This window comes from Poeciliopsis prolifica, unplaced genomic scaffold (assembly GCF_027474105.1).
Source record: "Poeciliopsis prolifica strain line A6 unplaced genomic scaffold, Auburn_PproV2 SCAFFOLD035, whole genome shotgun sequence".
NCBI classification, from domain to species: Eukaryota; Metazoa; Chordata; class Actinopteri; order Cyprinodontiformes; family Poeciliidae; genus Poeciliopsis; species Poeciliopsis prolifica.
In genome coordinates this window covers 510,472-525,325 of record NW_026562410.1, presented here as the reverse complement: position 1 = coordinate 525,325, position 14,854 = coordinate 510,472, and the positions used below count along the sequence as shown (strand labels likewise).

The following is a 14,854-nucleotide window of genomic DNA, read 5'->3' as shown; positions in this document are numbered from 1 at the left end:
CTCACATCCACCCTGAATAAACACACGAGGGCTCTGTTAAAGGGCAGCAAGCTCTTCAAAAGCATCTCATGTAAGGCCGAGTTATTTTTGTGACTCACTGGACAAATCTGGGCACTGATCCCTGACTTGTCTGATATGTAAATAAAAAGAATATAAATATAATAAAAAAAATAACATCTGTATGTGTTTCAATGGAAAAAAAAGCTTTTTATTATTAAATTATTTAAATGTGTCTTGAAGTGTAAAGTTCATACAAATACCCTTTTTTTTGTTGTTGTTGTTTTCTTTTTCATTATAAAACTCCCACACTCCCCTGATTTTTTTTGCACCTCAAGCTTTATTGCAATGCACCGACGAATACTCCCCTCATTCACAATGTGTTGAAATACCTTTTGGAATCATCCGCCGCTGGATCAGTTAAAATATTTTCTCTCTGTAAGTCACTCATCAGTCAGCTCTCTGTGGTCCCAGACACTGGCAGCTGGCCGTGCTGTGACTCCCCGCTCCAGCAACGGTTCTGTGGGAGGCGTCTGGCCTTCAAGGACTTCGTTCTTTCACAGGAGGCAGCAAAAGGCCAAAGGTGCGCTATCCCACAGAGACGTGCACATGTCGGATTGTGTGCAGGCAGTCTCATGCATTATGTGGGTGGTTTGTTTTCCTTATACGGTCCAAAAAAAAAATACATATATATATATATGAAGTCAACCAAAAGGTTTAAAAACAGCCTCCATTGATTGAAATAATGTATAAAATATGTACTGGCCTGCAAAAGTATTTGTGCAATTTATTTATTTACATTTTAATGCATTGCAACAACAAACTGTTTATTTTTTATTTGGATTTTATGTCATATGCAACACAAAGTAGAGCAATAATTGTAAAGAGGAAGGAAAATGGGAAATCATTTGAAAGATTTTTCACAATTTAAAATTGTAGGGAGCCTTTGTCTTGAACTCACTCTGATATGAATACGACTCAAAAGAAATATCCAGTGCAATTAATTTTCTTCAGAGCTTGTCTAATTAAATGCAGTTGTGCATAATTCATTGTCATTGTGGCTAAAGTTCTTTGGTGAAGGCTTCAGGGCTTTGCTAGTGGCTATGAGTGAACAACCAGTCTTGTGAACAGAGAAGGCAGGTCAGGCATAAAGTTGTGAATTTAAGGCAAAGGTAGGTAATAAAACAACATCTCAAGCTTTGAACACCTCACAGAACTCTGTTCAATCTACTGTTCTGAAACGACAACAATTAAAAACCTTTGCAGACTGAGGGCACCCGTCCACCAGGCAAGGAGAGCTGAGCAGATCCAAAGATTCCCGTCGTAACTCTGGCTCCTGAAATCCACTTCTCAGGTCGGAAATATGTTGAGAGGATAGTTATTTGTGCATTCCACAAATCTGGCTGTTAGGAGATTATTCAAAAGAATAATCTTTACTGGAGAGCACTGCAGACTCTTGACAACACCTGGACTGAGTGGTGCACCTTAGCGTATGCATTCCCATTCTGATTGTTTATCATATTAACAGTACAATTTGAAAATAAGCCGTTTTTTCCACATACTGTTTTTCTTAATTTGATGTAATATTCTAAACTTCAGTGTCGTGTTTTTGTGAGATGTGAGCAGAAAAACATCCTCGTTAAGAGAAATAAATGTTTCAAAACATGCATATGTGTAATTAATCTAAAACAAACAAACTGTTCAATAACATTCAAATTTATCGGTGCAATGAGTGGAGCATAAGAAAAGCTGCTCGTCACTCTGAACACTTCATCTTTCTGCACAGCACAAACTAGCCCAATCCCAGAAGAAAATATGTTACAGGCTGCAAAAGCCATACAAGCTGAGCTTGTATGGAATGAATGGTTTACAAAACATAGTCACGTGTTAGAAAGGGTCACTCAGTTCAGGCCTGAAACCAGGTGAGAGTCCGTTTGAACATTGCTGCTCACAGGATTTCTCCGTGCAGCCTGAGCTTTATCTTTTCTGCCAAGAAGGATGGGAAAAGTTTATTTCTCCGAATGTGTAGCTCTGATAGAGATGTAGCTGGAAACACTTGTAGCACAAGTGGGTTATACAAAGTACTAACTCAGGGTGTCTGAAATTCACACCATTTTTTGTTGTTGGTTCAAAAATAATAATAATAAAAAAAAACCCATGCTGTATAATTTTCTTTCTACTTCACAGTTGTGCATAACGTCATTTTGGTATATTATGCAATTGCGACAAACTAACTTGTTTCTGGTTGTAGCATGGCAGGATGTGAAAAAAGTTTGAAACAGCACTGGCCATATCAAAGACACTAAAAACATAATATACATTTTTCATACTGAATTGAAAGACAGCAGCCATGGGCCATTATCTTAAATAATCACCACTACTTTTTTGCTCGTCAGAAGGCTCACTGCAAAATTTTGAACATCTTTCAGGCGCCAAAGTGACTACAGGTCAAGACCAGGTTACAAATACCTACAATGATCAGAACAAGATGTAATTAAGGCGTGAATTACTGCCTTAAAGTCTTGCAATGGAATGTGGGCCATAACCTTAAAGCATTGTGAAAAAACTTAGCTTGACAACTGAGCTAATATGTCACCAAACTATTGCTTCAAGGTTCCTTGTAAGACGAATTATGTTTATGTTTGTTTGCATGATTAGACTGTTAAAGCAAAATCTGTTTTGTTAAGTTAATGGTGTTTATATGCATTGATATCTGTACATGCATTCTAAAACAATCCAACAAAGTATGAGTAGATGTGTCTTTGTTAATTAGAGAAGGCAAATAAAGTCTAAATAAACCAGCAAAACAACAGAAAGTGAACTTATGCTTTTAAAAAATGCACTTTGAAGAATATATAATGAGAAAAGACCTTATATGGAGCCTTGAAGTATGCCATGGCTAAGAGAGGACACATTATGTGTAACAAAATGCAGTTTTCACTGTTACATTTTTTTATAAACTTCAATTATAGATCATTTTCATAAAACAGGACTTATCATACAGTTTGTGTCAGATCTTAGGATTTCTAAACATTATTGATCCATTTAAAAATAAAAAAATTGTTGCGACAAACATCTTGCACTTAAAACGCACACAGATCACCCCTGTGCCCATAGACAAATAAATTCAATGCATCAAGGTCCCGGCTGGAATTCGAGCTCAGTATCTTCTCGTTGTAAAATAACTGCTTGGACGAGTTCAGAACATGCATAACTATTGCAGCAGCCTGTTCCCACTTAATACATGTAGAGTCACTTTTAAACCTTAGGGGATTCTCACCCTCGAGCTGTTATAGTTTAAGGAGTTCATCTAAACTTAGGGGAACACTGGAGTTATGCAAGTGAAAAATAAAATAAACTTTAATTACTACTTTCAAGAGCTGAACAAAAGATGCTGCAGGCTAGGAACTATGGAGGCAAAGGTCTGGCAGGAAGTAAAGCATCAGATTTCCTTGACATATATTTTATTAAAAATGCTGTTGCAAAACACGGCTTTGAATCTGTGCAAAATACACAAACAGGCATAGCTTGAGCAAATAAAGGAGGAACTATTTTGAAAAAGAAAAATAACTTCAGTACTTGCAAAACAAATAGTAAATACCTATTTGTAGTGTTATTCATTTGGCAGGAACTATATAGATTACATAAGATGCTACTGGAGACATGTTACACAAATTATGATGCATGCACAATACTGAAGTGTGATTACAGGACTATAATGACTTCGCATGAGAAAATTGACAGACAGATTTTTGTACTCACTGATTATTGTTGTTAGAAACATAATCATTCTACAATGGCCTATATATGCACACAGGTGCAGGTGATACACATGTACATGTATGTATGTGTTTCTATTTGTATATCTGTTTTTGAATCGTGATGTGTATTGTATCACAGAATGTTAGAAAATAATGATTGCAATTTGTTGTATAAATGGAAAGTACAAATAGCTCTATTTTTGTTTTGTTCAATGTTTCATATATTCACCTAAATCCTTTTATGTGAATATAATTCTGTTGGACCCCAGTAAGAATAGCTGTAGCTCTACTGCAGCTGACAGGAATCTTAATGAATGCATAAACATCACTTGTAAGTGTTGCGTTGACAGTCATGCAATTATGACAGACAGCCACGCCAATGCTAGGAGAAGTTCAGACTTGCAGAGAATGGGACATATTGATACCTGTGACTGAGACCTCAGCAGGACTGTTGAGACTTGTCGAGCATCTCACAAATGTTTTATAGTATAAATCCATGAAACAAATAAAGGCTGTCACATTTAATCTCTTTAGAGGAACAGAAATGGCAAAATAGCTACTTGAAAATATTTCCCTGAAAGTAAACATCAAAAACTGAATACATACAGGTGTGGGAAAAAAAGAGAGGCCACTGCATTGAACCTCAATGAAAACCTCATGGTTATTTGTATTGTTATTCCTAAATGAATATGAACTGAAAGCCCCAAATCTTTTTGTTATTTTGACCAGTTTTCATTTTCTGCAAATAAATACTAAATTTCAGAGACATGTTGTCAGTAATTCATATAACAAAAGAACAATGTTCATTTGTACATAAAATATACATTGTAAAATTTATATTTACATAGAATGTATGCAGCGAGAGCATGCCCATAAATTTATTTCAATACTTAATCACAGCATTTCCTTCTGCATTCAAAATGCAGAAGTATTTTGAATCTAGAATTTTTAGTTATTTCTCTATTTTCTATATTTAGCCCTGTTTACTCAGGGTTTACTGTTCTTCTATCTATTCCATGTTTCTGTCTTGCCGTCAGTCTCTTGTTCTCAGTTCCTAAATCTTGCTCTCCACTCAGCTGCCTTTCATTCTTGTGACAATACGCACCTGATTTCCGTGTCACACTTAAAAACCTCCAGAGTTTTTAATTGGCCCTTGCAGGTTTCGACAGTGGTCCCTTTGTTGATTTTTCTTGTGTCTTTTAATAAGCTTCTATGATTTAAAATGTTTAAATCCGTCATTCCACATTCCTTCCATGTCTACCGGTGCCCTGTTTGCATTTGGGTCCTCATCAATGTGATGTTAATATATTTTACTTGAATTTTATTTGATAGACCAAATGAGAAAATGTCACTTTCTGCTGCAGTTACATGTGTGAGTATTTGGATCAGCAATACATCTCTAGAAAATTACCTTTTTACTCATTATTCTTTCCTAAGTTCAAGCTTCTTTTGCCCAAGTCAAGCCTTTTGCAACCTGCAAAAAGTCCCCAAAGCAAAAAGCTGCTACCACCATCCCTTAGAGTTGGGATGGATTACGTAAAATGTACAGATTATGTATTCCTTCATTGTTTGTGGCAAATTACAACAAGATGTCTAATGGCCTGATTGCTGCAGAATAGCTTACGTTTTAGTTAAAAACAAGCTGTGTATACTTCATGAATAGGTAACTCTGAAGACAGGATTTTATTTAGTGGTGTCAAAGTAAAGTGTCTGACTACATATGCATGCTACTCTTATTTGTTTTAGCCTCACAAAATGTGGACGTTTGTAGAATATGAACAGGGTGCAGCATTATGATACACTAGTGTTAACTGCTGCAAAACGTCCACTGGTTTTATTTCTCCAGGTCCAAATCCAACACGTAACATTCTTATCGTGGTCGGCACTTAAAATTCCTCTCATGGTTTGTTCTGTCTTGTTTCTGCTTGAAGCAGACATTCCTCTGGCTCTCTGGTGAAATATGGTTTGATATCAAGTGCACCTGAGAAATGCCCCATTTTGGGCCTCATGAGAAAGTTTTTACTTGTGCTTTGGTTTTGGCAAGGGGATCTCATTCGAGGGAACCTAAAGACAAAGCGCTACTGTATACAGCAACTCTTAACTCCGAGATGTCTTTTTTGTTTGTTTGTTTGTTTGTTTCCACACTTCCAGATAACATCACCTGCAGCAATTGTTTTGGATTTGTTTGTGACCACAGAGGACTAATGATGTTGTTGTCCTCATCATGTGAGGCAGCATGAGAGATGCATAAAAGCAGATAATTAACCGTATGCAGATATCCTGGTCTACGGTTTTGTGCAATTCTTTACATATTTTAGATCTAGATTGAATCCATCCCAACATTATCTGATATTTTTTGGTTTAACCCAAACATATACAAGGGATCTGGTTGTACATCCACACAGTGGTGCACTTGCAGACACCCCAGCTCAGGGTGGCACAGCTGCCCTTTAGCCTCTGTAACTTCTTGCGTGTCTCCCATCCAAGTCTTGCACAAGTTTGACCCCGGTTAAACTCTGAGATAACACAAGCTCGAGCTTGTTCAAGTGGTGTTTTCTAAAAGCCATCATCAACACATCGGGGTGGATCTCAAACTGGAAAATAAAGCTGTTGCGCTTCATGAATGGTTGCTGTTTTTTTCTTTCCATTTTTAAAAATAAAAATATGTTTTCTGTGTTGTTAATCAAAAATAAAACAGCCAAAGAACAAGCAGTGGCACAGGAAACAGCTATTCTGCTTGGTAATAAGCAGATTATGTACATATAGCAGTGATTTCTGCTATGTGCTGATCCAGGAGGATTAAATGCTGCAAGTCAGTGACTCGATGGAGTCTGGTGGGTTTCCTTAGATAGTAGCTTTTTAACTATTCTGAATGATTAATTGAGCATATTGTGCTGTTTGATAACCGGGATTAATTGGAATGTACGTGTGATTGAATTGCAATGATTTTTCATAAAGTGCCTTGAGACGACATTTGTTGTGAATTGGCTCTATATAAATACATTTAATTGAACTGAATTGATTTATTTTTGGGATACCATAGGAAACAATGACCCTATACATTTTTTCCATGTCAAAATTAATAATTTTGTCAATTCAAATTTCCAAAAATTTGCACACATTTTTACTCAAGTTACATAATATTAGTATAAAAGATATTTGAGGGTTGAAAGAACTGCATCTTTTGGCTTTGTTTCACCATTTCTCATTTTCTGCAAATAAGTACAAAATTTATGATTAAAATGTGTGGGACATGTTAGGAGTTAATAGAATAAAAGAACACATACCTATAAAAAGAGAAACTGGTCATTTTAACTGATTTCTTCATTTTTCTCAGAGCTGTATATGTAAGTACATAATAGCACATCACCCCAAGCACATCATTTGCAGAAGTATCACACTCTAAGGATGCTTATCACCAATAAACTCATGTTTGTGGTACTTTGCTTTGGATGCAACATACAATCTTATTGAAATAGATTGACGTTTGTGTTTGGAACTTGAATATATGTATGCAAGTTCATACATGTACTTGTATGAACTTGCTCAAGAAAAAAAATGCTCAAGAGGTGTGAATACTTTTGCGAGGCAACGTACTTACACTAAGTTTGGCAGAACGTACTCCAAAACATCAAAAGAGCGTCACCTTTAAATGTGACTTCAGGAGCTGATATTATATTAAGTCACTCAGCTGGAACAGTCACAGCTCTGTCCTGTGACACTGTTGTATTTTCAAGTGTATACTGCAACATGTGTGGCTTTGTTAATTTTGTCTTCTTCCCACCTTTCCTTCTGGTGTGTTTGTCTTGAGTCTACTAGTCTTCCTCTGTTGGACCGTCCTCCTTGCGCTTTTTCACACAGAGTTGGGACAAGACAACAATGTTAAATATCTCAAGGCCACACTGGCTTGAATGAAAATAAAAGCTCAGTTTCCCAGACCCCGTGTAACAGTACCTTGCACAGCATCCGCGTCTCCACACTTCGTCCAAGAAGACGTCTGTGCAGAACTGCCATCTTTATTCTTTTGGAACCAGCCTTGGCCTCACGCCACATCCCAGCATGTCTTTTGCATTCATTGGCATGATGATAGTTCTTGGCTTTTCGAAGACAACTGCATTTGTCCTGCATCGATCCAATGAGGAGCCTACAGCCCCTGCTATTTCTTCATTGTCTCATCAAAGGTCAGTTTTAGAAAATATGATTTTAATAAGTTTTGTGATTATATTCTGTGCATGTGTGCAGCCTTTCTATGATGTGGAAACATTTTGTAAGCATTTACCATAAATGAATAACAGATTTTATATGTGATTCAGGGTGACTTCGTTTTACATTCTTGCAAACATTTTCTTTTCAAGCATCAACCCTCTATCATAAAAAAAAATAAAAATACGCACCACTCCCCTTTCAACCATCTCCGCAGTGCTATTTTGTTTCATTTATTCCATAATTTCACTTAAGCAATAAAATCAAATTTTAAAAAAATTCTAATCGAAACCTTAATGGATACATTCATGTGTTGATTTTAATATTCAGGTGCAAGGACGAGTCATTGCAGTCAGTCAGGAAGGGTCTCCTTCGGGCTCTCAACCTGCAGGCTGAGCCACAGCTGCCTGCTGGTGTGATAGATAGAGTCCGTGACCAGTGGCAGAGAACAATCGGCTTCATTCCTCATGCTGCAAAAAAGACGGCACGTACGTGAAATTCATATTACAAAGAATCAACTCCAGGTGGTCAGACCTAATCCCATGTGACAGTAGTTTGTACCCAGCGCTGACAATGTCCCTCTTTCTCCAGCAGCTACTGATTACTCTGTATCGCATGACAGTGGAAACAGAACAGGCCTGAAGTGTTGCTCCATAGCCTCTGAGATCTCAATGAAAGGTACTGAATGAAGACTAAAAATTATAATGTACTCAAGACTGGGGATTTTTTATGTTATTTAATTGTAATAATTATGTTTTGTGACCTTTCAGACCTTAGCTGGGACAGCTGGGTGATCCACCCTTTGAGCCTGACCTTTGTTCAGTGTGCCCTGTGCAACCCTGCAGATGGCACCGTGCAATGTCCCTCATCCTCTTCCGGGGTCCTAGATGCCAGCTCACAGGTAGGAATGGTCAAGAGCAGTTCAATTCTCGACCTCCAAAAGAACTAAATGTACTACAAGTCGTTCCTTCTGGTTGTGACCCTGTTTGATAAAAATGTGTTTGGGAAACACAAGATTATAAAATAATTTCATATCCGCATTGTGTTTTGGTTAAATTATTTAAAAATGCTTTGCCATTCCACAAAAAAAACCCTCAATTATTTTAGTACAGCATACATGTTTATAAAATCAAGATATTTTAAATGCTTATTATTTAAAGGGTGTTATAATGTGCTATATAGACTAACTTTAGATCCCTTTGACCACTCAGGATCTTTCATCATGTTGCCAGCCCACCGTGCAGGAAACACTGAATATTGTCTACATGGATGAAACCGGCACCATCGTCATTTCCCCAATTGAGGTGAACCGCAGCTGTGGCTGCGGTCCTGGGAACGCCCCGCAGCCCAGCACAGAGTGAGCTGAAGTCTGTCCCGCAGTCTTTGGCATGAGATCCGAGCCACCTGGCATATCCAAAATATCTTTGTACACAGACCTGTTTTCTCAGATGTTGAATCACCCACCTGTACTGCCCTCTATCCTAAATCGTTTCTCTGTGTACTCAGGACTGATCGTGGGAACCAAAGCAACGTCTCAGTTTTGCATTCCTGCTGCTCCCTTATACCAAAAACAGATTTGTTGAGCCTGAACGTCTTGAAAATTAGGCCCTACTTCTGGAAAAGACACAATTGTGATGTTTAAAAAAAGAAACATTATCTAGGAGATAGGCTTCTATAAGAAAATATTGTCTTTTTTTTTTAAATCTTGGATTTTTCAACATTATTAGCTGGAAAAGAATTGTGGTTCAGATGTCATCTATGTAGTTGGTGTTCTCAAGTCATTTATTTATAGCTGCTAACGGTTACTCTGTGTTCCCTCTAAAAATGTGAGAGAGAGTCTTGCCAAATACTTGACTGGCCAGTTTTATTTCTTAACTGAATTGTGAGGCCACCATGCTTTCTTACGGGAAGGATGTTGGTTTATTCTCAGCTGGCAAATTCTAACCAGGGTTAGAAAAATAAGGGTGTAAATTTTATAGTGCCCTGTGAAGGATAGATTTAAAGTCTGCACGGCTCCAAAGCTCCCAAATTTATTCATCTTTCAGAAACCTTGTAAAATTGGGAGCCTTGGTGTTTGAGGGAGCTTTAGCAATAAAATAATTGTACTATGTACCAACAACATCCAGTAATGTAGAACAAAGGCAATCTAAAATGCACGAGTATTTATACACTTATCATTAACTACAAAAGAATTAAGAATTAAATTAAAGCACCATTTGAACACACTTAATTTAGTTAAATCTGATTAAGCAAACTACAAAAAGATCAACAACAAAAACATGGTTTTAGTCAGTACTAGATGATCTTAAGAAAGCATGCAGCTGTCAAGGAATTCTCCATGTTTTTTAGAATAATTATACTGCGGTGATGGTTAGTCCAGAATGCTTATGGGAAAACAACCTACCATTAAAACCTAGTTTTAAGGTTCACTTAGATCCTAGCAATATGTAAGACTGTCCCTCCTCTGGCAAAACACCATGTCCAGACTTTAGCTATCCAAAAAAAAAAAAAAAAACCTCCTTGAAATTTTTCTGAAACAATTTTTGATCAGTTTGATGTCTTCACTATTGTTGCCAGAGTTAGGGTTTGGCTTAATGTAAAGCTTATCTTAACTGGAAAGACACTTCTTTCTCTGTTTGAGCTCTAATGACAAAAATATATATATGGTAATATATATATATATATTCACAAATTTTAAATAAATTTAATGTTCTCTTCTGGGTACTTTTAATAACTTCTCAAGTAGTGACAATTCTTAATGAGTTCAAATTTTTTTTTATTTTTTTTTTTCAAAATTTTTATTGTATTTTTGTACTAACTTCACAAAGTTACCTCACAGTTTATGTCTTTTTTTCCCACAGTGTGCAACTACTTTTAATAAACACATTTAGATCCAATGTTTAGGACTTTGCTTTGCCTTTGAAATCATGTGTATCAATTGTGTGATTTCTTGCCCTTGATTATTTCAATAAATAAAAAAAAAAGAATAATTACAATGCTTTTAAACAGATTCTTGTTTTTATTCCTCTGATTTAATTATACATGGCCTCAATGTCCTTTCACAAAAAATAAAAAAAATACAAGTAAATATCATAAAACTCTTCATCAATCTTGTCCTATGCCTGCCTGACAAGCAGGAATTTGTGAAGTCACGCCAAGAAGGAGGGAAATCTGAGCTGAAGAAAAGTTGGCTGTGTGATTCAAAAGATCAGGTGGTGCTGAGGGAAACGATGATACGCTGCTGTCTTTCTGGGTAGCTACTGATGTTTTTACTTGTGGTGAAGGCATTTGTGCGTAGTTTCAGACTCAGCCGATTAGGACAGCTGAACACTGCCACTTGTATTCTTTGAAGCCTGTTACTGGACAGAATGGCAGGATATCTTACGGCGTGCCTTTTGGCCTTTGGCTTGCTTTCCCATCTTTTGCTGGCGACTGGTGCGGCTAAGTGCACTGAGAAGGAAACGCTGTTGGCGCCGAAGCCCAGCTCCATGAAACTGCCAACGGACTGTTTGATAGAGTGCAGTTCAATGACCTATGCTAAGAAACTGCAACTCCGGGACAATCACAACATACGGATTACAGACTCCACAGAAGGTAAGAGGCCACAAAGTGACTTCAGCTGAGTTTGATGCAAAAATAAATCCTGAGTTGTGTGTTTTTTTTTTACCTAAATTAAATGCAGAATCAATATGAACCAGTCTTTAATAAATTACTTTCTGACAAATCTAAGCTTTCTTTTTTATTTTTATTTCAATATATAAGATATATTATTTAACAAGGCCAGTTTATCTCATTCACTTCACTGTGATTCATATGGTTTTGCACATATTACACATAATAAACAATAAAACTCGTAAAAAGTTAGTAGCTTCTGCAAGCCAATGCTGTAGACTGACTTCTCTCAGATTTTTATATTTCATATTTTTGCTTAATCCAACTGTAAGCGATTGTGGCTGTATAAATCTGAACTTCATCATCATTAATACTTGCAGCAGTTTTTTTTCTCTCTATTTACAGAGACATTGTTAAAATTACAATATGTAACTGTAATTTATTAGCTGCCTGCATCAGATGACAATATTGCAATGCTTTGCATCCAAACTGATTTATGTAAAGATTTAAATCCTTCACAATTTTAATTCTCCATAAACAGGGGGTCCAGGGGAATACTGCTGGTCCACCAAGCTGAAGTGCCTGGAAGGAGATAGCTTCACAAATGCATATGTGGTGTTGCCTGTGGACGTATCAGCAACGGAAAATGAGCAACTGGAAGTCAAAACCACCGGTCCCACTGCCGCAACGTTGCATGCGAACAACAGGCCAACCACAATTGCAGAGAGCTGTGGACATATTTACGAAGTAACCCCACATTTCACCACGCCAGCCACAGAGACATCGTTCTGCTTGCAAGTTGTTACCCAAGAAAACGAGCCAGGGGACAGATTTCTTCTTTGTCCACCCTTTCTGGTCTCCTTCTGGCAGAGAAATCCAAACCAACCAAGTCAACAAGATCTTGGATAAATCACAGCTACAGTTAATTGGATATGATGATGCTATTGCAAAAGTTCTCATTTTAGATTGACTGTATTGACCGTGTGTAAACATTATGAAAGAAGTAAGAAGAAATTTTGTTCAAATATAACATAGACAACTTCTATTTGTAAATAATTTTTAAAAATTAAGATGATCAAGAAGGTCAGTGTTACAAATCATCAACAATGATTTAAATATCTGCAAATATTTCAAGGAGGACAACTGAGAACATCGGCCGACAGATCAGTGAAGAAAGATGTTAATTTTCAACTTGGTTGGCAAACAGTAGATCAAATCAAGAGGTTCTGATTTAAAAGGTCATGCAAAGCTTGAGGCCACAAAAATAACGTTTACCCAACCAATCTGCCATTTTGACCAAACAAGATATATGTAAATGTAAATGTATGCTGTGACAGTCACACACTTTCAGAAAAAAAAAAAATGATCTAAAGAGACTAATGGCATAATATACATACAATAACTATCCAATTATAAGAACCAAGAAACCATGACTATGTTAGATTGTTTAAGGTTAATTAAATTGTGTTTTAACTACCTAACAATACTCTGTGCACTCCTTCTGAAAATGCAGAACTGAACAAGTCTTTTGTATGCATTGAAAAGTCTGAAATCACCAAGTTTTAGATTAGAAACAATATGTCAATCATAGAAGCTGCTCAGTCAAAATAAAAAAGAAACTCAGTGTGATTTATCCTTTATATAATATTCAGACAAGTTATTCCAAACTTTACCGTGTATATAACTTCAATAAACTAAGCTGCTATTTGAATGCAACAAATTAGTGTTGTTTAAAAACATTTTATTGACAGATTACAATAAGTTGCTTGTCTGTTTTTATTTTCATTCTTCAAAGACTGAAGAAATTAGAAGACTTGGTTTATAATTTTCACCCTCAGCCTCTTTGTTTGTAAGATTATGTGATTTTCAGGACATCATCTGTCTTAAATCTCCTTGTTGATAGATTTATTTCAGCTGTTTCTTTCTTCTTTTTAAAGCTTATAATGTCACTGTAGCATTGATGTGAAGAAAAACAAAAATTATCCATTTGTGCTGTTTTTTGGAATTTACATAAACAAAACAGAAAAACTAAGATATGACTCCTTGACTTTGGTACATTGATAGTTTTGGAGCTTTGCAAGCAATTATTTCTCCTTCAGCTTACTCTTCTGCAAAGTTTGGCTGTTTAGGTAAGGCTCAGTGTAAGAATTGCCACAGTAAACGTGGTGATTAAAAAACAAAAAAAACAATCGTAAAGTAAGCAAGCCTAATTCTTTATAGTTTTGTGACTAGTAAACAATTCTCTGAATTAGGACATTGACTAATGTTTTTCTTCATCCCAGGTTCAAATAATTCAGTCTATTGTAGAATGCACACATTTGCTGGTATATTCTGCAATATTGTAATTCAACACAAGCAATAAAATAGGGCCACCTGCTGGACATAATGTAAACTGTTAAGGGAGCTTGAATGTCTGGATAACAAGGATGCTACAAAGCAGCCAAGATTTTTTGTGTATTGAGTAAACATAAAAAAAAGACCAAGTTTCGGCAAGATATTGTGTTCACAAGAACGTATAATTATGTACCAGATCGATTACCTTTCCTTTTTTTTTTAAACCGTCTGTGTCTACAAAATGGCTCTCTCCAATTCTTACCCCACACATATATACATATATATATATATATATATATTATATATATATATATATATATGTATATATATATATATATATATATATATATATATATATATATATATATTTATTTTTATTTTTTATTTTTTTTCACATTTTATTGTGTTGAACTACAAATAACATTGCATTTTTGGGGGATTTTTATGTGACAAATAAACATAAGTGGAAGTTTTTTTTCAGGGTACATCTCTACTTATACCTACATTTAGTACATTGTTCAGTCAGACTGAGGGTTTGCAAGAAGCAAATTTCAAAGTCAGATTCTCAAGTAGATTGGTTCTGAACTTTGACTGGGCCATTCTAAGGCATGGATATGCTATGGTCTAAAACCATTTCATTGTTTAGTGCTGTTGTCCTGGGAGAAGATAAACCTCTATCAATCTATTATCTAAGGAAACCTGCACCATGGTTTCTTTCAGGATTGCTGTAAATTTAGCTCTATCACTATTACCTTCAGCTCTGCTCACCTCCTGAAGCAAAGCTTCCCCACGGCATAATGCTGCCATGCCCATGTTTCATCATAGAGATGGTGTTTTCAGGGTAAGGTAAGATCAAGTCCTCATTTCCCTCCAGACACAGTTTTTGCATGTAGGTCAAAAACTTCAAAATTGGTTTTATCTGACTAGAGACCTTCCTCCAAACATTT

The 14,854-nt window shown here is 36.3% G+C and overlaps 1 protein-coding gene across 2 annotated transcripts; it reads left to right on the top strand.

Moving 5' to 3' along the window:
- Window positions 1-7,712: 7,712 nt before the first annotated feature.
- Window positions 7,713-10,957, top strand: gsdf (gonadal somatic cell derived factor). Of its 2 annotated transcripts, none has more exons than XM_055052738.1 (5): window positions 7,713-7,939; window positions 8,292-8,449; window positions 8,556-8,639; window positions 8,732-8,862; window positions 9,173-10,957. In XM_055052738.1, exons 1-5 carry the CDS (start codon window positions 7,818-7,820, stop codon window positions 9,320-9,322), a joined length of 645 nt encoding a protein of 214 aa, XP_054908713.1. In that variant the 5' UTR covers window positions 7,713-7,817; the 3' UTR covers window positions 9,323-10,957. The 2 variants fall into 2 exon arrangements, with proteins under 2 accessions (XP_054908713.1, XP_054908712.1); XM_055052737.1 differs by having other exon boundaries at window positions 8,553-8,639.
- The last annotated feature ends 3,897 nt before the right edge of the window (window positions 10,958-14,854 follow it).